Source organism: Pimephales promelas, chromosome 17, assembly GCF_988280905.1.
Source record: "Pimephales promelas chromosome 17, fPimPro1.hap1.1, whole genome shotgun sequence".
NCBI classification, from domain to species: Eukaryota; Metazoa; Chordata; class Actinopteri; order Cypriniformes; family Leuciscidae; genus Pimephales; species Pimephales promelas.
In genome coordinates, this window is record NC_142785.1 from 11,782,597 (window position 1) to 11,806,191 (window position 23,595).

Consider the following 23,595-nt stretch of genomic DNA (forward strand, 5'->3'; position numbering starts at 1 on the left):
AACGATGTGGCTCTGTGTATGTGCTTATCTTGGCTGTCAGAGCCACATGTTTGAACTCCAGTTGTCTGATTTTCTCCTCCATTCTCTCCAATTCCTTCCTGCTCTCGTTCTTATTCTCTGTGTGTCCACGGCTGAGTCAGCCTTTCATTCCGTCAGTCTGTTCCAGGACGTATCTCTGAATATTTCCTGCCCACAGAGAGACAGGCGGGAACATGCGCTCTGACAGAGAGTGTGTGTGCTGGTGTTTGTATGTGTATGGGATGCTGTTGCAGTTATGCATCTGCAGTCATTCTTTGTGTGTGATGTGCCCGGCGGGGCCGACAGCAGTGGTGTGTAAATAAGAGTTCTAAATTTAACTTCCGCTCACAAGTTGAGTTGCCCTCTGCTACAACTGGGACACACACACACACGGGAAGGAAATTGCAGCTAAACCAACCAGAGACGCAACCACATACTTTCTCCTCAGATACCCTCTCCACCTTTTCTATAAACAGAAATACACACAATGTATCCTGTTGAGAACACTATAATATCATTAATGTGTAATTGTGTAAGGCATGTCTTTTGTCCAGGTGGCCAGAACCTTATTCGCATATCACCTATAGTAAATAGTATGCAAGATTTCAATTAATTTTTTTTTTTTTTTGGCTGACACTGCCAACAACACCTTGCACAAAGGAGATTGGGACCATTTTTTACATAATGAATGATGGTATAAAAAGACACATCTTTATGATGTTATAGTTTGTTGCAGTATACAGTATACTGGCATACTGTCTTAACAAAAGTAAGTACATAACCATCAATTGTGAAAATACATATTTCTAGTGTTGTATAATTATGCGATTTGTGAAGCAGCCCTGTAAATCTTCCTTCCTGACACATCCCCCCCCCCCACAATTATGTTATACAATAATTTTAATTGTTTATAGTAATAATAATAAGAAAAATGTAGATTAATTACATATAATAATAATAGTATAATAATCTAAAACGAAAATAATATATTATTAATAACAACAATAATTGTTATTATAAATAATAATAATGTTAGATAAATAGAATTAATAAATTGATAATAATGTATTAATTGTTAATATAATATACTTACTATTTTATTTTTGAAATATTTCATATTTAAAAAAAAAATAATCATTATTAATATTATTATTGTTGCTCTAATATACAAGTAATTGTTGTTAGACAAAATAACAATTAGAAACTAATTAATATAATAATTATTATTATCATTAGTTTTAGTATTACTACTAAAAATGCAAAATAAGGTTGTGGTTGAAACTGCTGACACCGCAGGAAACACATCTAGAATCTGTTCACCCTCCCAATCCCATCAGTGGTTTGAACAATGTTTAACAGTGTTTATCTCTTGTATTGATGTGTTATGGCTGGCTAATTATCTTCAGCACGAATGCGTTCTGTCATCAGTGCGCTCAGATCATCTGACAGAAGCGCAGTTCTTCTAGAGGAGTCTGTTCAGGACATCTGTGTCTTTGATCTTGCTTGTAATGTTCCCAATCACACACTGCAGCGATGTGGTTCAGTGTTAGGGATTCTTCCTAGATAAATAAGACAATTTTCTTTATTCAGCATGCTTTGAATTGAGTTTCTGGTTATATATGGTTTTGAAAATCTATAGAGCCAAGTTTTATTATATTGATTCTACGCTTGACAAAAATTATTTAAATAAATTTTTATTCAGAAATGAACATGATGTTCATCATAGAAAAATTGTATTAACGTCACAGTCTGTATGAATATATCAATGTCAAGTCATTGACCCATAAGCTCTCTCTCTTTCACAGCAATCGAGACCCAGAGTACGAGTTCAGAGGAGATCGTCCCAAGCCCACCCTCTCCGCCCCCTCCTCCTCGCGTCTATAAGCCCTGCTTTGTGTGTCAGGACAAATCTTCAGGATATCACTATGGCGTCAGTGCCTGTGAGGGCTGCAAGGTGAGAGACTCGACCAACTCTCATTTACTCACACAACATGTGCTGTTGCTCCAAAGGTAGCAAGTAATTATTTAGCTTAGTTTTCTAAATAAAACTGCTGAATCATAGGCTGGTGGTGATGGCGAGTGGATAAGACACATGCCTTTGGTGTGAGAGACCCGGGTTCGAATCCACTGTGAGACACCAATGTGTCCCTGAGCAAGACACTTAACCCCTAGTTGCTCCAGAGGCGTGCGACCTATGACATACATAGCAATTGTAAGTCACTTTGGATAAAAGCGTCAGCTAAATAAATAAATATAAATGTAAATGAATCATTTTCTGATAACCCCCCACCCCCTCTTGTTAGTGACTTGATTTATGGCTAACTACTTCTTTGCAAGACACTCACACTCATAACACAAGACACTTTTTATGTGGTAAAGATAGGCTACTAGATAGCTACTGCAAGTTTCAAGTGACAGGAAAAAAATAGAAATAGTTCAGACACTGAACAAGGATGAAAGTTTCTGGTATGCTGTGCATGTCGAGCACCTTTGTTCCTGCACACCATCCTACTATGCAGGCCTGTGTGTTCGGTTGTGTCTTACGCTAAGCCTCAAAACTGAAGGATACTTTGAGTTAGTTTACCAAAGCAAGCATGTTTGAGCTTCCGTTTACTGTGTTTGTTGTGTTGATCAATGCGTTTATATGTGAATAAAAGCCTGTGAACATAAAGCGATCGTGGTTTTTTTTCAGGAGACTAGACCGTTTGAAGTATATGGATTACCTGTACAATCTCTTTATGAACTTTTTGACACTTAAACGTTTTGTTGGAATGGACTTCTAACAGAGCTACAGAAATCTCTCATAAGTCATTAAAATATCTTCATATCTGTAGAATTGGCCTAAAATTGGATAGATAGGGCAACAATTCCAATCAACTGAAGGAGTTTAGAGACATAAGGGTTGGCTTTTTTGACCTTTTGATTTTAGCAACATCCTAAAAACCAATCAATCACCACTCAAAACACTTTAGCAACCACATTCAATGTCCTTACACGCATCAACAATACTTTACTTTATTGTCTCTGGGATTTGTACTTGGAAGCACCATGTGGAAGTAAAAATCTATTTGTTTTGTCACATGACTGGGGTTTTCTTGCATCCCTTGACGTCTGTCTCTCACCTAATTGTGTTGTCTGTGTTTAGGGTTTCTTCAGGCGAAGTATTCAGAAGAACATGGTCTACACGTGCCACAGAGAGAAGAACTGCATCATCAACAAAGTCACCCGCAACCGCTGTCAATACTGCCGGCTGCAGAAGTGCCTGGAAGTGGGGATGTCCAAAGAATGTGAGTAATACATCACAAATCTTGCCAAAACACACACACACACATAATCATAAGCATGCCTCCCTCTGGCTATACGAGCACACATCTCTGCTAGGCACTGTCAGTATTGAGAAGTTAATTGAGAGAGGTGTGAAAATACACACACTCTCACAGGTCTGCAGCAAAAGTTGTGAATGTGTCAGTGTGTTTGTTCAGAAATCATCCGGACAGATCCAACACACTCTCACCATCAAGTGGACGTGAGTCAGAAAGAGACACAAATTGTGTGGTTTTATGAACAATCCAATACCATGTCAGATCTGATCATTGGGTGTGTGTATATCCAGGTGACATGTCTGGCTCTCATTTAACCCTAAAAGCAAAATAAAGAATTACATTTAATTCAATTTTCCTTAAAGCCACACCGTGGAACTCTTCAACCTTTATAATATAATACCAAAACCCATTGAGATGGTAGATCGACTTGCAATAGGTTGAATGACGCGTCTGCCGTCTCCTGAAGGTGTCTGTATCGCTTTTACTTGCACTTTCCAACTTCGGGTTTCGGGTAGGAACCCGAGCACAAAAAGAACTACAAAATTCGACCGCTTTACGGCATACGTCACTTCCCCCACCACCCACAACTTCCTCAGAATCTAACGTTAGTGCTCAACTCGCGTTTGATTGCCGTCTGTATGTTTTCGTCATGCCGAACAACAGCTACAAGGAAGAAGGCAACGGTTTTATCAGAGGAAACTAAAAAAGAAAAGGGGAGAGTGACAAATTAAAAGCCAGGACTAGGATTAACACATTGGTCCAGCTTTCGCTTCGCTCGCTGGCGTGAGCTAACGGAGGAGAAAGAGTGCTCGACCGATGCGGACGCTTGCCTGCACAAAAATGCCGTTTCTAAGGTAACCCAGATAAATTCATATAAGCAGTGTAGTATTTTCTGGTATTCCGGCCACAGCCGATGGTGTTATGAGTGTAATAAAATGCCCACAGCCCAGTGTTCATTTCTACAAACACAGCCCGCACTAATAAAATCGGCTCATGTCAAATATAACGTTAATGTTACATTAAATGTAGTGAACGTCCCCACGACTCAGTAGTACCCACAAACACTATACACACCACATGTCCCACGGTTTCTGTAAAAATAAACCAAAACACATAACGTTACCGTCAGCTCTGGCCGACGGTGTTTTCAGTGTAGTGAATGTGTCCACATGCCCACATTCACTCACAGACATGATAATCCCAACGGGGATCACCCCGCTTGCTCTCTCAGCCGACTGCTATAAGGGAATCAAGCGCGGCAAGGTTGCCCGGCCCGCCTCATACACTGCAAGCACCATAGACAGTAAAAGCACAAGCACACACAATCTAAAGACATGGGAGGCTGACCGGTTGACTGTTTGTTGACTTTAATTTGCGACAGTGCTTCTAGGGACGCTGGACGTGAAAATTACATGTCGAGCACCATCTAGTGGCCAAAAAGTTCTGCAGTGTGGCTTTCATTTTTTTTTTTTTTTTGAAGAGTTGAAATGAAAAAAAAAATTAAGGAAATGGAAAGGCAACATTGGTTAATAAAAATGAATAGAACAGGGGTGCACTGGCCATACAGAGTAACATGACACCGGTTACAAATACTAGTGTTTTAAAAGGTGAGAACATTTTCTGATTTGAGGCCCATTTGAGCAAAAGAGAGGTATAATATATACTATTATATAATGAGAAAAAAATATCAAAAACAATAGTACACAAATAGACATTGCGGCAATTTTTATTATTTTAGTTTTTGTGCATTACAGTAATGAGACATTACAGTCATGCAAAACATCTTAAAGATCCTAAAACAGATTTCATGCACTTCATGAGTTAGTGACCGATATTTGTTCTTGACAGGTTTTGATGTAATTCTTTCAGAGATCATGTGCATGTCGAGGTTAATGTCATGGGCCAGTCTGACAGATCCAGCACATGGGCCTCCAGCAGGCATCATGGTGAGGGTGCAGATGACCCATTAAATCAGTCACAATGACAACCCACACTTGTTTCATTAAAGTGGGTTCATATGAATTCACACCTCTTGACTCACAGTACATTTAGAAAATGACGCACAGCAGCACTTTCACACTTCACTTCCTGCATACATTTGAACGCACAAAACATCTGTAATAAAACACAAACACATTTACTCACACACACACTCATTGATTTTCAGCACAGCATGCTGGGTTCGCTCTGCTCCAAATGCATTAGACTCACAACTCATTTGCTGCTGCTGCTGAGGAGGAGTCGAGATTGTGAAAAAGGAGGAGTGGAGAGAGAGCAGGAGCGGAGGGAGGAAACATTGACATTTTTATCCTTTCATTGAATTTCATCTTTGTGATGGACGATCTGCCAGCGCTTTAATTTTCTCCTCTCAAATTATTCCTGTCAAGAACCTCATGCAACACACTCACCCACACCCTGAAACAGACATTCGTGGGCATTAAGGCCTGTTCATACCAAGACAAATGTTTGTCAGGAAAATGCGAAGCAATAAACATTTTGTTAATACTTTATAATAATGAATTAATAATTAATGTCTAATAAAGACTGGTTTTAAGCACTTAATGTAATTTTTCCAGTTTCCATAACCTAATCTAAAGTAGTAAATAACTATTTACAGTTAATGTTTTTAACAAAGCATTATCAAACTCTTTAAATATGAGCAAATTAAACAACAACACTTTGTTAATTATAGTGACAATGAATGAAGAACCCACTATGTGTATATAGTCTATTTTAATGTATTACCTAAAGTTTATACCTATTAATTGAATCCAACTTACCATATTTGTATCATCATAATCATCAGTTACGCCATCAAGACGTTTCAGCTCTAATAAAATCTGAATAGGATTGGATTTAGGTTAAACTGGTATTTGAGAATAATTATGTTGATACATCTCTGCTTCCTTTATTACCTCTGCTTTGTGGATCACATCAGTAAGCGCCACCTACTGTCAGGGAGTGAATTTGCATTTTCATTCATTACATTTTTCACTAAAATTACGTTTTAAAGGGTTAGTTCACCCAAAAATGAAAATTCTGTCGGTATTTACTCACCCTCATGTTGTTCCAAACCTCTATGTGTTTATTTGTTCTGCTGAACACAAAGGAAGATATTTATAATAATGTTTTAATCAAACAGATCTCATTCCCCATTGACTACCATAGCTATGGTAGTCAATGGGGAATGAGATCTGTTTGATTAAAACATTCTTCTTCTTTTTTATCAGCTTGACGTTGAACTAATGCTCTGTGCTCGTACCATGATCATAATGTTACAATAAACTGCATTTAGCCGACATGTGATGTTATATAGCATAAGCCATTTCTCTAACTATTCGTGTATCTTTCACAATCAGCAATGTCAACATAAGTGAATGTATAATATGATAATGAAAACGGTTAGTGAAATAAACTGAACAGTTTCAGTGTATCAGTAAGATCGTAGGAAGTGACATTAGTGAACGGTGTCTGGAAATGTGTAAGTTATAAACAATATGGTAGTAGTGGATGAGTGATGTTAGTCAGTAGATCTAGTAAATAAAATAAGTTACATTCTAAAGCACCGACTTTTTGTTATCCTGGAACATTCTTTTGTATTCATGTCATGTTTCATGTATACTTTACCTTGCTATTTCACTAGAGTTTACTATTATGTTGTAGCTACTAATATGTTGATCCGGAGTCGATCAGATTTTGCCTCGTTTTGCCTGACGAGCTTCAGCAGATAAAACTTTTGTTTTTTATATTTTTGTGGAGTTTGTGTTGGAGTCTGTGTTGTGAGACGTTTTGGGGAGTTATCAGACTCCGTGTCGTCAGCTGAAGTGCCGTTGGTCACATGTTGAAATCAACAGGGTTACTGTGTCCATTTCTTTTACTGTCTATGGGTCGCATAGGCTGTAGGATAGAGAGGCTCGGGAGCGCGCATGCACGTCACATCCGAAGGATTTCGCAGGGAACCCGACCCGGAGACCTCACATATAAATATGAATATTGGCCTTCAGAGGTAATAGCAAAACCCGAAAAGTGGATCATTGCAATGTGTGATTACAACCCCTTCAAACACAGGCAATAAAAAAAGGATTCATTTAAAAAAAAAAAAAAAAACATCAGCAGCTGTGGTTGCCATAAATCTACCATAAAAAATACGGTTAACGCTTTACAGTCCTGTTACCCATTTACTTATTGGAGTAATTACAATTACTGGGTAATAACTAGGTACTAACCCTGAACCTACCCCTAAACCTACCCCTAACCCATGTAGTTACCTTATATTAGCCAGTACTTTCTAGGTAAGTACACTGCAAGTACTGTACTGTAAAAGGAAGCGGTATCAAAATACAGTAGCAACATTTAAGGTTTTACAGACTTTTTACAGAAATTTACATTAAAAAAAACTTATTTCATTATCTGATACAATGTTAATTTATCGACCTATTGAAGTACTAATCTGTTTTGTACCCTTGTAATACACTGACAACCAGCAATAACAGTGGTGATAAGAGTCACATGATGAATCAAAGCTCATCACAAGCAGCTATTCCACTAGAAAGTGAATAGCAATATAAAGAATCTGCACAGTGTCATTAAAACAAACAGTAAACACCATCATGGTAACAAACATGACATTTTAAAAATGCAATAAAAAGCAATTTAACAACATTAAATATAACATAACCCTAATGTGCATAACTGATTAGAAAAAAAAACTATGAAGAAACAGTTATTTTAACAAAAATACATCAAATGTGAAGTGTCATGAAGCGAATTGTGGTAATGTCAATTTACATTTTTCCACAGTAAATTAAAATGACTTGTTATTGTTCAAAAACCATCAACGTAATGGTATTTTACTGTAAAATTACATTAAATGTACGGTTAGATCTATCACAGTTATAGGACTGAAACCTTCTGTTAACCTGTTAATTCGCCAAAACAGTTTTTCACTCTAACATTCTTACGATCTTTTACCATTAAAATCACGTTTTTTTTTTACAGTGTATCATTTAGCAAAGAATCCTAATTAATTAGCTCTCAGAACTGATATTTCCACCCCAGTCAGCCATGTTTTTTGCATGTATTCTTTCCAGTGGCGATTTTATCACAATGCACAGGCCCTAAAGACTTTTGAACGTAGCCACTCAATTTCATTTTTCATCGTTTTAGTCTGAAATGTGTCAAAGCACAGTTCATAATGCAACTCAAGCTACTTACATCAGTACTTACATAGCCATACCTACTCTATTAGCCCCATGGGTTTGTTACCGCCAGTATACTGTATATAGCGTTAAGTATATATAACAGAACTGTGCAGCTGTGTACTTGCTTAGATCACGTGTCTGGCCATGTTTCTGTTCATCAGCATATTTCTGACAACATAGTCAGATATTCCGATGACTAAAAATCACCTTTCCAGACACACACAAAATACTCTACTGCTGGAGAAAGACCTGTTTCCTGATCTCTCTCTCTCTCTCTCTGCAGATCTCTCAGTAATGCTTGTGCGTGAGTGATGGCGCAGGCAGGCTAATAGTTCTTTAATGACTTCATTAAATTGTGTTTTGCGGCTTATGATCGCTGTGCCAATCTGTCATTGGGGCTAATGTAGGCACGTTAAGATAGCCCACTTTTATTTAGGAATCAATTCTGCATCTCCAGAGGCCCGTGAGAGGGATGCAGCAAGGGTCCAAGCGCTAGCAGAGATTGGAGAGAAAATAATACCATGACATTACAGTGTCTGTGTGTATGTGTGTGTGTGTGTGTGTCATATAATGAGATTAGATTAGCTCTGGGTCTAATGAAACCTGTGGTGATCTATCAGCATTATGTACGACTTCATCCACCTGCTCTATTCATCAAACTACAAACACACACCCCGCAGAGAGAGAGAGAAAGTGTTTGTGATGGTACTGGTTGAGGGGGTGTGATGGCATTTCTGATTCTTGTCCTATTTTTTCTCCTTAACACTTTTTTTCTCTCGCCTTTCCTCCCCTCATGGTTGGTCTTCACAGATGATGTGTTGGCTCTAACACATTTCCATCACATCTGTCTGTCACATCTCACTCCATTACTGCTGCTCACTGCATCTCAAACAGCCTTTCTCTGCAATTCATGCAAGTTTTCTCTTTTTCTTGGCCCTTTCATCCCTCTTTCTTTCCTATCTGTCTTCTTGAGAACATTTCTCTTCTGCCTACTTCATTACTTGAATGACACGGCCACATATCTCACTGTGATAGCAAACTTGATGGAATTTGTTCAAATTGGATTGAATGTTTTTAATATTGTAAGAAAAAAAGGTACGAAAGCTGTCACTGGGGCGGTACCTTTTCAAAAGGTACACTTTTGTACCTAAAGGGTGCATATTGGTACCTTCATGGTACATATTTGTACAGTTATGGTACCAATATGCACCCTTTAGGGACAAAAGTGTACCTTTTTGAAAAGGTACCGTCCCAGTGACAGCTTTCGTACCTTTTTTTCTGACAGTGACAACTTAAAAAGTTAAGAAGATCTTCTTAACTTTTTAAGTTTTTTTTTTTTTACTTTTTTTACTTAAGTTTTCTTAACTTTTTAAAGGGTATTATTATTATGATTGTACCATTATTTATTAACCATTAATGGTTAATAAATAATGGTACAATCATAATAATAATACCCTTTAAAAAGTTAAATAGAAAAAAAATCATATTTTTTTATGAAATGCTAATATTTTATTAATAATAATAATAATAATAATGCACATTAAATGCATGTTCTCTTTAGCCCACGTCATTTCTTTTTGAAATGACAGCCTTATCTAATTATGAAAAAAGCATGATAAAATGGGATTGAATGTTTTTAATCATATAAAAGGCACCAATGTTAAATAAATAATTATATAATAATATGAATAACAACAACAACAACAAAGAGAGATTTAATTTTAAAAAGTTGTAAAGAATAATGCTAATATAATTAAGATATTTTATTAATTTAATTATACTATCAACTGCTAATAACTTCTTAATAATAATACTTTATTATTATATTATAATTTGATGAAAAAATATTGTATTTAGTTAACAATTATATTATTTAACTTTTTCAATTATTATTCTTAGGTTTTAGATATTAAGTTACTAATTCTTATTAGTACATTATGATCTACATCTTTGAATGTCATCTACTCTGAAACAATTGTATTTTGTATAACAATATTATTGCATGCTGTATATCAGTATTATTATTACTAGAAAGAGGAGGAGGACAGACTTTATTTATTGATATTATTTATTTTGGTGAAAATGTGCACGGATGAATCAGGCACAATATGAACAATCTTGCATTAAAAAATAGAATCAATTTTGTTTCCCTTTTATAGTTTATTAGTCTAACAGTAGGTTTGTTTAGGGGTGCTGCTTGACTACACAATTCAACTATTGTGTTGTAACATCTATGCATACATTAGCTATAATACAACAGCTCAATTAGAACTTTTATTCATTTTATAACAGCTTGGTGGATTTTCACTTGGCAAAAGCCGTCCGCACTGATCTTTGTTGTCTTTCTGTTTGTGCAGCGGTAAGGAATGACAGGAATAAGAAGAAGAAAGAAGATAAAAAGCAAGAATGCACAGAGAGCTACACACTGAGCCCAGACACAGAGCAGATGATTGACAGAGTCAGGAAAGCCCACAAAGAGACCTTCCCCTCGCTGTGTCAACTCGGCAAATACACCACGGTAAGAGTGCGTGAGGCCCGAACATCGGTGTTTATACCCGAACTGTGGAACAGAAATAATGATACTGTGTGGCTGTGAAGCCGTTTCATACCTATACATGTCTGGCTCAGTGGCAGTGCCAACATAGATTTCAATGGTCACTGTGATTGTAGCTACTTATCAAAGGTCTATTAGACACAGGCGAATCATTGTCGTTTATGAATAAGATTGTATCAAAATTGAGATCTTTTAGGCCGGATTCACATATAGCACCTAAAAACGCGTAGAAAATGCCGGGCGCGCCGCATTCTTTTTCCAAAACGCTAGGGCGGTTGCGCTCTGGTTGGTTCTTGTCACGTGACCTATTGTGCGCTTATGGTGCGCTTGCGGCATTCTGAAAAGTTGAGATGTTTTTAGCTCGATGCGCCGCGGGGAAAAAACGAGCGCGTCGCTTCCATTATGAGCGCACATACCACGCGCCTACATTTGAAATAACGAACTTGAGCGCGCAAAAGACGCGATATGTGAACCGGCCCTTAAAGGAGTAGTTGACTTTAAAAAAAAATCTTTTGCTGATAATTTAGTCACCCCATGTCATCTAAGATGTCCATGTCTTTCTTTCTTCAGTCGAAAATAAATTAAAGAGCCCCTATCATAGCATTTGAAATGTTCCTATTTTTGTTTTAGGAGTACCCAAAAACACTTTAATGTGCATGCAAGGATAAAAAACACTGTATTTGTCTTATAATATGCATTTATTTTTTACTGATTTGCTCAACGACTCCCAAATGATTTGTTAGACGATTCATTTTCCAAAACACCTACTTTGAGTGATGCGAATCTGCGCCGATAGGTCAAATGACCCAGTCAGTTGTTATTAGTAAACCGTAGGCAGAGACTGTCATCAACGGAACGCCCATAACCAGGATTATAGCTTGTCAAGTGTTGAAAATTGTATATATTGTTTGAACAAACGTGTCAGAAAAAGTGCACTTTCCACACGGTCCCTTACTCGCGTCTCCGTCAAGAGCAAGCTTTCCCCGCGAAACTCACATTGCGGGGGCTTTTGAGGGACAGTGCTTATTATATAGAGCGAAGTCTATTTGGCTAAGTCGTTTAGGAGGTAATTGCCATTTTTCAATGAATGTCTGGTGAATATCAAAAATGTCAAAATATAAAAAAAGGAGGACGAACCTGATCTATATACACTGGATTGCAGATATTACTCATTGCAAATATGAACTTTGACCACTGATTCTTAACGTGCTCGTCCCTGGACAATGGAAACAAGTGGCTGAACTGTCTTTGCAATGTAGAACACAGCGTCTTCTCGACATGATGCGATTCAGCTGAAGTATTTGAATGTGTTCGAGACATCACTTCAAGTTTACACTTCCGTATGCGCGCGCAGTTGTTGGGAGCGGCCAATGACCTCTCCACGTCACGATGTAACAGCTAATGACTCGTTTCAAAAACAATTAATTTCATAGACTCAGAATCGACTCTCACTTTTGAAAGACAATAACTTTATATACGGTGCACTTTCAGATATAAATCTTTGCAGGATGTTTTCATTCCCTTAGAGCTACAGTATATTCCACACTATATGAACAGTCATTTTCAAAAATCCATGATAGGTGCTCTTTAAGGTTTTTGATGAAAACATTTCAGAATTTTCTCCATATAATGGACTATAATGGGAACCAAACGGTTGAAGGTCCAAATGAGAGTTTCAGTGCATCGTCAAAGGGCTTTAAACAACACCAGATGATGAATAAGTGTCTTATCTAGCGAAACAATCGGTCATTTAAAAAATAAATAAAAAAAGTTTAAGTTTTATAAGCGCAAATGCTCGCCTTGATCTGTTCTGTGATGAGCGGTCGTGACTCTCCTTCTGTTCAAACTCGTTCATCAAAATGAACAAATCTTTTTTCTAGTCATGAAAGGTTCCTAGATAAGACCCTTATTCATCGTCTGGTGTCATTTAAAGCCCTTTGAAGCTGCACCGAAACTCTCATTTGAACCTTGAACCATATGGTTCCCAATGAAGTCCATTATATGGAGAAAATCCTGGAATGTTTTCATCAAAAACATTAATTTCTTTTCAACTGACTAAAGTAAGACGTTGACATCTTGGATGATATGGGGGTGAGTAAATTATCAGCAAAAGTTTTTTTTTTAAAGTGAACTACTCTTTAAGGATCAATCTTGCAGCTCTAGTTGAAATTATGGCTCTTTTGATTAATATAAATAAGCAATATATCCTAAGAAATGTATTGGATATAGTTAAAAGCATGATAAATATAAACCTAGTAAAATCATTGGATTACATGTACCGTGGCTGTTTGACTACTACAACCCGATATAAAATCTTTTTCGGTGAGGATATGACCTCATTGTTTAGACTTTGTGTTGTTGTTTTTTTTTTTTAACTAATGAGCAGACACTGACTGATGAATCAATCCTGTAACTACAGATATGTGTCTGAGTTTGTCAATAACTCCCAGAACTCTGTGCTGATTCTGCTCCTTTGTTTACATGCAGAACTCACCAAAGCTAATGGCCAGATTTCCCGTGCCAGACTTTCAGCCATTATTGATGCCGCTATTAAACATTTACCATAGCATTCTAGTCAACCTGAATTTTGTCCCCGTCTGTGTATAGAGTAACAGCTCAGAGCGGCGCGTGGCACTGGACGTGGATCTGTGGGATAAGTTCAGTGAGCTCTCCACAAAGTGCATCATAAAGACGGTGGAGTTCGCCAAACAGCTGCCGGGATTCACCACCCTCACCATCGCAGACCAGATCACACTGCTGAAGGCTGCTTGCCTCGACATACTGGTGAGAACGAGTCCCAAACTCACAAAGCCTGCAGTGACACCACTGAAGCCTGAATATACAGGGTCACATTTGAATCATTGAAGGTTTTATGTTCGGAGCCCACAAGCATTCCCTTGTGAAAAAGAAGTGTGCTTTGTTGTAATGTTGTATTGAATGCACACTTGTAGTATGCTTTAAAATATAATATATTTGTAAATGTTCAAATCTTTAAAACACTGTTCTTGCTGACAAGGTAATGCATAACTAAGTAATTATATACAGCAATTTAGTTATTTTCCCTTGAAAAAAAAGTAGGTAAGGGATTCAATTTTCTGTTATTTAATTACAGTTACTTCTAATGTAATTGTACTACTGTACTAGGCTATAGAACAATTCTATATAAAACAAAATTGGATTTAACATTAAAAACATGCATTTGAACATTAAACTTTAAATTTTGATGCTTCTCCCTTTAAATACTTTGGTCAGTTCAAGAATAATTAAGGCATTTTTATTATTTATTTGAAATAATTAAAATAGCAGTTTTATATATATTCTTGTATTGTTCAACTGGTCGAAGTTGAATTTGGGTTTGGGAAGTAATTAGTAAGTAATGCAATACTTAACTGAGAGTATCTAGTACAATAATCTAATTACACTGTTGAAGATGGAATAAATGACTTTTACTAGAGTAACAAACAATGCTTGCAGATAATATAATATTATCAAAATAAAAGGCACTGAAATGTACTTAAAAGAGTGAGCTTACTGTACGTGACTGCTTATTAACACACTGTCAAGTTTCCCACTTTTTTATTCAGCTCTGCCCACACTTGATATGGCGTTCAAACAATGAAGGACGCAAGAGAAGGCAACTCATTGACTTGACTATTTATTTTCTGGGATTGCAGAGGTATTTGCAGAAGCAGTAGTCAGCAATAGATCAGCAATAGGTTGATAATCTTTAAAGATAAAAATAGACAAAAGAAACACACATTAATATAATAAAGATGTTATTTAAACTAACATTTAACATCTCATTTACCTTCACCATATTACCTACAATATAAATCAACTAAATCAAAATTCTTGACAATAAATAATAAATGTTAACAAACTTGAACACCTTTCCCTCAAATCACACCAAATCATACACAATCTTAGCATCAATCAGTACTGTAGCAAGCAAACTAGCAAAATCCATCAAATATGCTGAAACATAATACTGATCTCTTACAATTTATAGTTTACATCAATAAATAAATAAATAAATAAGTCCAGCAAGAAATCTTCTCCAAGCTTTTCACCTGCATGTGCTCTCGAGGTGCACCACTTTATTGTTTTTTATTTCCCCTTGGAAACAAACCCTCTCAGCGGTTCCCGCCCAGTCACCACACTACACTGCCCTCTACAGGAATTTCTGAGTATAACGGAATTTAAAGTATACCCTTATCATTGTGACGAAACACACACGTTATTGTTTTAATAATCTTGTGTTATGCTTTAAAAATGTACACTTATTTTGATATGTTGACAAATATACTAAATTAAGTATATTGGTAAAGTTCTTTATAGATTTTGATCAAGTTCAACTTCCTCATTACAAATGTGTAATAGAAATATGTTTAAATCCATGACATGCAGAAGTCTAAATCGAAAGACGTTGTAGTATATTTCAGTTTACCATAAATACTTTTCAGTACATTCAGCAGTATACTTCAACCTTCAAAGACGATAGAAATATATCGTCTCGGTTACGGATGTAACCCTCGTTCCCTGAGTAGGGAACGGAGACGTTACGTCAGGAGTGACGGAGAATGGGGGTTTCGCATAGAAAGCCAATCCTCTTCGAGTATTTAATAACGAGCCAATGGCATGAAAATGCCTTGGGGCTGCGGAATTTGCATAGTGTAACTCCGCCCCACCCCGTGGGTATAAAAGGAGGAAGTGAACGCAACCGCAGTATGTCTTCACTGAGGAGCCAAGACTGAACTCCGCGTCTACCCAGCGGTACAGCAGAAGTGGCAAGGAGACGTAACGTCTCCGTTCCCTACTTAGGGAACGAGGGTTACATCCGTAACCGAGACGTTCCCTTTCGTAGTCACTCCGAGTTACGTCAGGAGTGACGGAGAATGGGGGTCTGTGCCATCACGCCATCTTACAGCTGTCTTCCAGTGCCCTGCGAAAGTCTGGACTCCTGAACTTACCTTATAACCAGGAGTTCCTACTTTAACACAGGAATACCAAGGTACACTGGGAAGCATATCCCGGGAGGGACATGCAACCAAATGCCTACCGTAGGGAGGACTTAAGAATACACATATGGCCGTGTTAGGGACTACATATGGAGATCACTGGAGCACCAACCTAAGGGTGGCTAGAAACTTAGCTCCAGGTGTGGTAGATGGCTTGCCAAGGGAAGACACATGCTCAGAGAGGCTTACAGTGGATAATACACATGTGACAGTTACCATAGGGAACCGTGCACACGGAGGCACCTAGCCGGCACCAGAGCAAGCGCAGTGGTGCCCGCATCATAAGTGCTGGAGGACTCAGGGCTTCAACGGAAGACTCAACTGAGGGATATCGCACTTATCCAGTCCGAGGAGTGGAATGGCGAGCAAGCGAAGACACCTAAGCGGGTCCAGTACTGGCGGGAGCGAGTACGTGAGAGGACACCGGCTCAATTTGCAGATTATAGAATCTTACGAAGGTGTTTGGTGTCACCCAGCCTGCAGCTCTGCAGATGTCTGTTAGCGAGGCGCCATGCGCTAAAGCCCAAGAGGAAGCCACACTCCGAGTGGAGTGGGCCGTCACACCAAGGGGGCACGGTCGACCTTGCTGTTGGTAAGCCAAAGCAATGGCGTCCACAATCCAGTGGGACAGCCGTTGCTTTGAGAGAGCCCTTCCCTTCTGGCTCCCCCCATAACAGACAAAGAGCTGGTCTGAGGTCCTGAAACACCGCGTTCTGTCGACGTAGGCGCGGAGCGCACGTACCGGACAGAGCAGTGCCAAGGCTGGCTCTGCCTCCTCCAGGGGCAGCGCTTGCAGGTTCACCACCTGGTCCCGGAAGGGAGTGGTGGCAACCTTGGGCACGTATCCAGGCCGGGGTCTCAAGATCACATGAGAGTAAGCCGGCCCGAACTCCAGGCACGCTTCGTCAACGGAGAATGCGTGCAGGTCCCCTACCCTCTTGATGGAGGCCAATGCAACCAGGAGTGCTGTCTTCATGGACAGAAACTTTAACTCTACCGATTGCAAAGGCTCAAAGGGAGGCCTCTGCAGAGCACTTAGAACTACTGAGAGGTCCCAAGAGGGCACGAGGGGAGGACGAGGCGGATTTAGCCTCCTCGCTCCCCTCAAGAATCTGATGACCAGGTCGTGCTTCCCCACGGACTTACCTTCTACTGCATCATGAGACGCGGCAATGGTAAACCTTAAGGGTGGAGGGCGACAGCCTACGCTCCAACCCTTCTTGCAGGAAGGAAAGCACAACACCGATCGAACATCTCCGGGGGTCTTCTCCGCGAGAAGAGCACCAGTTGACGAAGAGGTTCCACTTCAACGCTTAAAGGTGTCTCGTGGACGACGCTCTAGCGGAAGTGATGGTTGCCGCCACCGCGGGTGGCAGCGAACTCAAACCTGCCTCGTCCCGTCCAGGAGCCACACGTGTAGCCTCCAGTGATCGGGACGAGGGTGCCACAAAGTGCCCCGTCTCTGAGTGAGTAGATCTTGTCTCAGAGGAATAGGCCAAGGAGGTGCTGTCGCGAGGAGCATGAGTTCGGAGAACCACGTCTTGGTGGGCCAAAAAGGGGCTACCAGCAAGACCTGCTCCTCGTCCTCCTTGATCTTGCACAACACCCGTGCAAGAAGGCTCACTGGGGGAAACGCATACTTGCGTGGGCCCCGCGGCCAGCTGTGCGGCAGTGCATCTGTGCCGAGCGTGCCCTCGGACAGGGAATAAAACTGGGCGCAGTGGGATGAGTCCCGGGAGGCGAACAGATCTATCTGTGCCTCCCCAAACTGGTCCCAAATCAGCTGGACCGTACACTGCACTGAATGTACACTGCACGAAGGGACCTCAGGTGCTTCTGACTCCATAGCAGGAGGTGGCGGGCGAGCTGCAACCAGCGACGTGATCATAGACCACCCTGGTGGTTGATGTACGCTACTGTAGCGGTATTGTCTGAACGGACAAGTACGTGTTGACCCCTGAGCAGTGCTCGAAAGCGGTGCAGGGCCAGGCGTACTGCCAGCAGCTCGAGGCAATTGATGTGCATGAGGCGCTGGGGTCCTGTCCAGGAACCCGCGGCTGCATGCCCACATGGCACCCCAACCGGTGGTAGATGCATCCGTGGAGACAACGAGATGCCTGGAAACTCGCTGAAGAGGGACACCGGCCCGTAAAAAGCTGAGGTTTGACCACGGGAAGGTTTGGCGGCATGCTGGAGTCACTGGAACTCGGAGCGAGCCGCGATGCCATGCCCACCTCGGGACTCGATCGCAAAGCCACAGCTGAAGCGGTCTCATATGAAGCAATCCGAGCAGCGTTGTTGCGGCTGCGGATGCCATATGCCAGGCAATTTCAGTGGGACCGCACTCTTGCCCTCGAACTGTCGAAGACAAGTCAGCAGTGAGTGCGCGCGCTCGTTCGTTAGCTGCGCAGACATGGCGACCGAGTCTTATCTCCATGCTGAGAAAAGAGATCCTCTGCACGGGGCAAAGTTTGCTCTTCTCCCGGTTAACTCGAAGGCCCAGACGGGCTAGGTGCCGGAGCACCAGGTCTCTGTGTTCGCAAACCTGTTCTCGAGAGTGTGCCAGTATCAAACATTTGTCGAGATAGTTCAGGATGCGAACCTCGTGTTCACGAAGGGGAACAAGGGCTGCCTCGACGATCTTCGTTAAGACGCGAGGTGACAGAGCTAACCCGAATGGGAGAACCGTGTACTGATATGCCTGGCCTTTCGAAAGCAAACCGAAGAAACGGTCTGTGTCGAGGCAAAATGGAGACATGAAAGTACGCGTCCTTCAGGTCGATCGCTGCAAGCCAATCCTGAGGCCGGACGCATTCGAAAATGCGTTTGGCTGTGAGCATTTTGAACGGTAGTCGATGGAGAGTACGGTTCAAAATGCGCAGATCCAGGATCGGTCGTAACCCACCGGTCTTCTTGGGGACAGTGAAGTAGGGGCTGTAAAACCCGGACCTCGCCTCGGCTGGAGGGACCGTCTCGATTGCACCCTTCGCCAGCAGGGTCGCAATCTCCGCTCTCATGACCGGGGCATTGCCACCAACCATAGTGGAGCGAACTCCCCTGAAACGGGGAGGAGACCATGCGAACTGAATCGCGTAGCCGAATCTGATCGTTCTGATGACCCAGCGGGACAGGCCGGCGAGCTCTAGCCAAGCTCCCAGGAACTGAACCAGCGGGGTCATGCGAACCACAGACGCCCCCCCAGAGGGGCAGCGGGACGGGGAGACCGGCATGCGCCCAGGAGTTACCCTGTGCGGATGCACAGTCGAGCCCCGTTCCCCGACAGAAGAGACCAGGGAAGGACAGGCGTTCCACGGGGGTCTGTTCTGCCGGGGGTCTGGCGATAGAGGGGGAGGGGAGTGGCGTAGTCGAGGGACGACACACACTCCCTTCCGCACCCTCAAAGACAGAGAGGAATGAGAGGGTCGACGCCCTGGGACGTTGAGTGCACCCATTCCTGTCTGTGTGCTCAGTGATGATGTCAAGTCTTTCTTTAACCAACTCAGGGTGCTGCCCACCCGTGGGTGAGCAGCGGGGAGCTGAGAACAAAAGATTCTCCCCCGGCCCTCCACCGGGGGAAGGAGGGGGCCTGCTACCTCCTCTTGAGAAACACTCGACTTCATGACTGAGCAGTCGGGCCTGAGGGGGCTGCGACGCCTGCCTGCGGCCTCCTCCACGACGCATCCTGGACGAAGGCTGCTGATGGGGACGCGTGGGAAGGAGGGGAGCCGCAGGGGGGCGTCCTTGGCGGCGAGCAGGCGGAGGCGTCTGAGCCGACGGCTGGGTGGAGGCAGCAGCTAGCCGTCGGGGCAGAATATGTTTAATCACCTCTGTCTGCTTCTGGGCAGTCGAGAACTGCTGGGCGAAGTCCTCGACTGCACCGCCAAACAGGCCAACCTGGGAGAGGGGGGCGTCGAGCAGACGAGCTTCCCACGTGTCTGCCAGGTTGAGCCATAGGTGGCGCTCCTGGACCACACTAGTGGCCATCACCTGACCAACGGAGCGAGCGGCCACTTTCGTCGCCCGGAGAGCGAGGTCAGTGGCAGCTCGCAGCTCGTTAAAAGCCGTTTGGTCAGTCCCCCCCTCGTGCATATCTTGGAAAACTTGCAAAGTGCCCATTGCATGCAGGGCGGAGGCTGCCTGTCCCGCCGCTCTCTAGGAACGCGCCGCCATAGATGACGAGAACCTCCAGGCTTTGGATGGGTGCTTAGGAGTCCCACGGGTGGACGCGCTCTGTGGACACAGTTGCATCGCAACAGAGCGCTCCACCGGGGGAATCCCAGGGTACCCACGGGCAGCCACACCGTCGAGGGGAGGAAAGGCGGGGGAAGCTGGAGCGCGCTCTCGGGAGGTCAAAGGAGCCTTCCAAGTGCGTGTCAGTTCCGCATGCAACTCGGGGAAATAAGGAATTGGGTCGGCTGTGGCCTTGCGGCGGCAGCTTTACCCAAAAAACAATTATCCATCCGCGAGAGATCGGGGCAGGGCGAAGGGTTCCACTCTAACCTGATACTCACGGCGGCCCGAGACAGCATGGCCGTCATCTCGGGATCAGACACGGGCAATGCTGGCGCTCCCGAAGGAGGCAACGCATCCGCATCCTCACTTCCCGAGGAATCAAGCCCGCCCTGTGATGCTGCGATCGACATCGCATCATCCTCTGGAGCGCCGAACGAAACAGACGGTACCTGCGAAGAGGCAGTCACCTGAATCGATTCGGCACTCGCTGGCTCCAACACTGGAGCGGGGGATGTGGCCCGAGGTTCTCTCGTCGGGATTTTGTTCCACACCATCACCGTCAAATCAACCTGTCCGCGAGTCGAAGAGCTTCTAGAAGAAGAAGCAGAACGAGTAGCGGACACGGGGACTCTCACTTTCGTCAGATCATTGAGTCTAGATCGCAGTGTAGAGATGGTCATGTCTCCACAGAAGGAACATGAGTCATCCACGAACGCTGCTGCTGCATGCTGAATGCCCAGACACACAAAGCAGCGATCGTGACCATCAGAAGACGACATGAATCGACCGCACCCAGAAGAACACGGGCGAACCATCTTTAAAAAGACGTGCCACGTGCAGCTCTTTCAGAAGAGAGGAGGAAATTCACTCTTTCAGGGCTGAGGCGACCAGGGAGAAGCGCAAAGTCTGGCAGACCACTGCTCAGATCGCAGGCAATGCAGAATCTCGCTGGGTACCGCCGTCACACCAACACTGAAGAGGACGCTCGTCTCGAAGAGTCTTGTCAGTGAGAAATGGCTTGAGGAGTTAAGAAGTCTCTTGGCTCCGAAGCGAAAACATACTGCGGTTGCGTTCACTTCTTCCTTTTATACCCACGGGGTGGGGCGGAGTTACGCTATGCAAATTCCGCAGCCCCAAGGCATTTTCATGCCATTGGCTCGTTATTAAATACTCGAAGAGGATTGGCTTTCTATGCGAAACCCCCATTCTCCGTCACTCCTGACGTAACTCGGAGTGACTACGAAAGGGAACTGAAATTACATATAAGGATGTACTTAACTTCTACTTAGGTGCCTCAAAAAAGAACACTAAAGTTCAACTAACTGCATTTAATATAAATTTAAACTAAAATACTTTATTGTTCTGGTAGTGCCTTATTGTAAAAAAAAAAATGCTAATAAGTGTCTGAAAACATTACATTCAGTTTACAAATAAGTATATTCGTTTAAAGTATCTGATTTATTTCCATAATAAGTACTCTTTTTAAAAGTATGCTAAAGTGCACTACTTTTTTCTCAAATCCATGAACTGCTTTTAGATTTTGAGGATCTGTACCCGCTACACGCCTGAGCAAGACACCATGACTTTCTCTGACGGGTTAACACTGAACCGAACGCAGATGCACAATGCTGGCTTCGGTCCGCTAACAGACCTGGTGTTCGCCTTCGCTAGTCAGCTAATACCGCTAGAGATGGATGACGCCGAGACGGGACTGCTCAGTGCTATATGCCTACTGTGTGGAGGTACACACACACACATACACACACACACACTGTACTCTTACTTACAGTTTTAAACCTGTTAAATAGACTATTATTTTTACAATTAATTGTGTTTTAATATCAGTGATCTTAGATAAGGGTAGCCTGGCTGCGCCCTCACGCACTTCCGCTCAATTTCATTTCCCTTCAGCACTGCGTCTGAGACTGCTGTGTATCCTTAGGTTTCCAGAAATCAATTTTTTGTAGGACCAATCAGCGAATAGAGGGAGTGGCTGAGGATGATGACGTTGATGTAAGCGCGTCAGTTTCAGTTCAGTAACGGCAGCGGAGAAAGACGTGAGAAAAGCTATTCGGTCCGTTGTTGGAAAAGAAACTGCCGAATATACAGAATTTAAAGCCGGATTGTTAACGTCTCACCTCTTGTTGCACAACGGAGGACCAAGTGAAGGAGGCAGAAAGTTTGGAAGTTTGTGCTGGGCAGCTCGTGCACGATGACCGTGACATTTTGGACGGACGGTTTAGCCTGGTGTTCGCGGTGTTCAGAAGCCCCGAGTCCTGGCTGCTAAACTATTGTTGAAGATCTGCTCAGGAGTCATGTCAGTCGCTCATATTCCCAACTGTAAATTTACTGATTCTTGTGATGAATAGAACATTTTGAGCCCCTTTGTGTACTCGTACAGGAGGTTGGTGGTGTGTCAGTTTTACATGTTGTAAATCATACAAATTGGTTGTGATTTTTTAAAAATAATTGTCATAAATAAAAATGTGAAAACCCATACTTTGAGCCATACTATGTAACACATACTTTACATCAGTTTTAGATGGCAATGGTTGATTTGTTTTAATAAAAAAAACTTAATGCCACATAAAAATGTACAAACACATACTTTGAAGACCATAATTAAGGTAATTAAGAAACAGTAAGACGTAATATGAAAAATTGTTGTTTACTACACATCTGCAGATAGAGACAAACTGATCATTCTCTGTAGCTGCTACAGCATTTGCGGCAGATCAGAAAACGACCACAGCTGCATATTTGTAATGATTAGACACAGATTCCACCGTTGAATTAATATATCACTGTCCTTCGTGTCAAATATACATTTCGAATTTATAATTTTTCCTAGATTAACAAAACCTGCAGCGCTCGTTGACTGAAATCCTATTGTAAACGATCATTCGGACTTGTTGGCCGTTTCTCAATATGCCTTCTTGTCTGTACTTGTGTTCTCGTGGACTTGTAAAACGTCATCAGTCGCGGACTCGCGGCCCAAGTACTGTCCCAATACACAAGTTTGCATTTAGGCAAGAACGGTTAAAAATCCCGGATGTGTTCTTGACACTCCCATTTTACCGAGGATGCATCGGATGGTAACTTGTGTGAACTTGACGGCAGAAATATCCCATAATTCATTTCGGCATTCGTGGAAGGAGCGGGAAGCAGAGAGAGGCAGGTCAAAAGTTACCTGAATATTACCGAATATTACCGGCGTTTTTTCCCGCCGTTGGCTAGTGATGTACACA

The 23,595-nt window shown here is 42.3% G+C and overlaps 1 protein-coding gene across 1 annotated transcript in view; it reads left to right on the forward strand.

Moving 5' to 3' along the window:
- The window catches only part of raraa (retinoic acid receptor, alpha a), a 72,525-nt gene that overhangs the window by 43,416 nt on the left and 5,514 nt on the right, over positions 1-23,595 (forward strand). Inside the window, exons 2-6 of the mRNA XM_039679139.2 lie at positions 1,824-1,972; positions 3,164-3,305; positions 10,900-11,060; positions 13,704-13,880; positions 21,885-22,089. Of these exons, the coding sequence (XP_039535073.1) occupies positions 1,824-1,972; positions 3,164-3,305; positions 10,900-11,060; positions 13,704-13,880; positions 21,885-22,089 (834 nt within the window). The remainder of the gene's footprint in view (positions 1-1,823; positions 1,973-3,163; positions 3,306-10,899; positions 11,061-13,703; positions 13,881-21,884; positions 22,090-23,595) is intronic.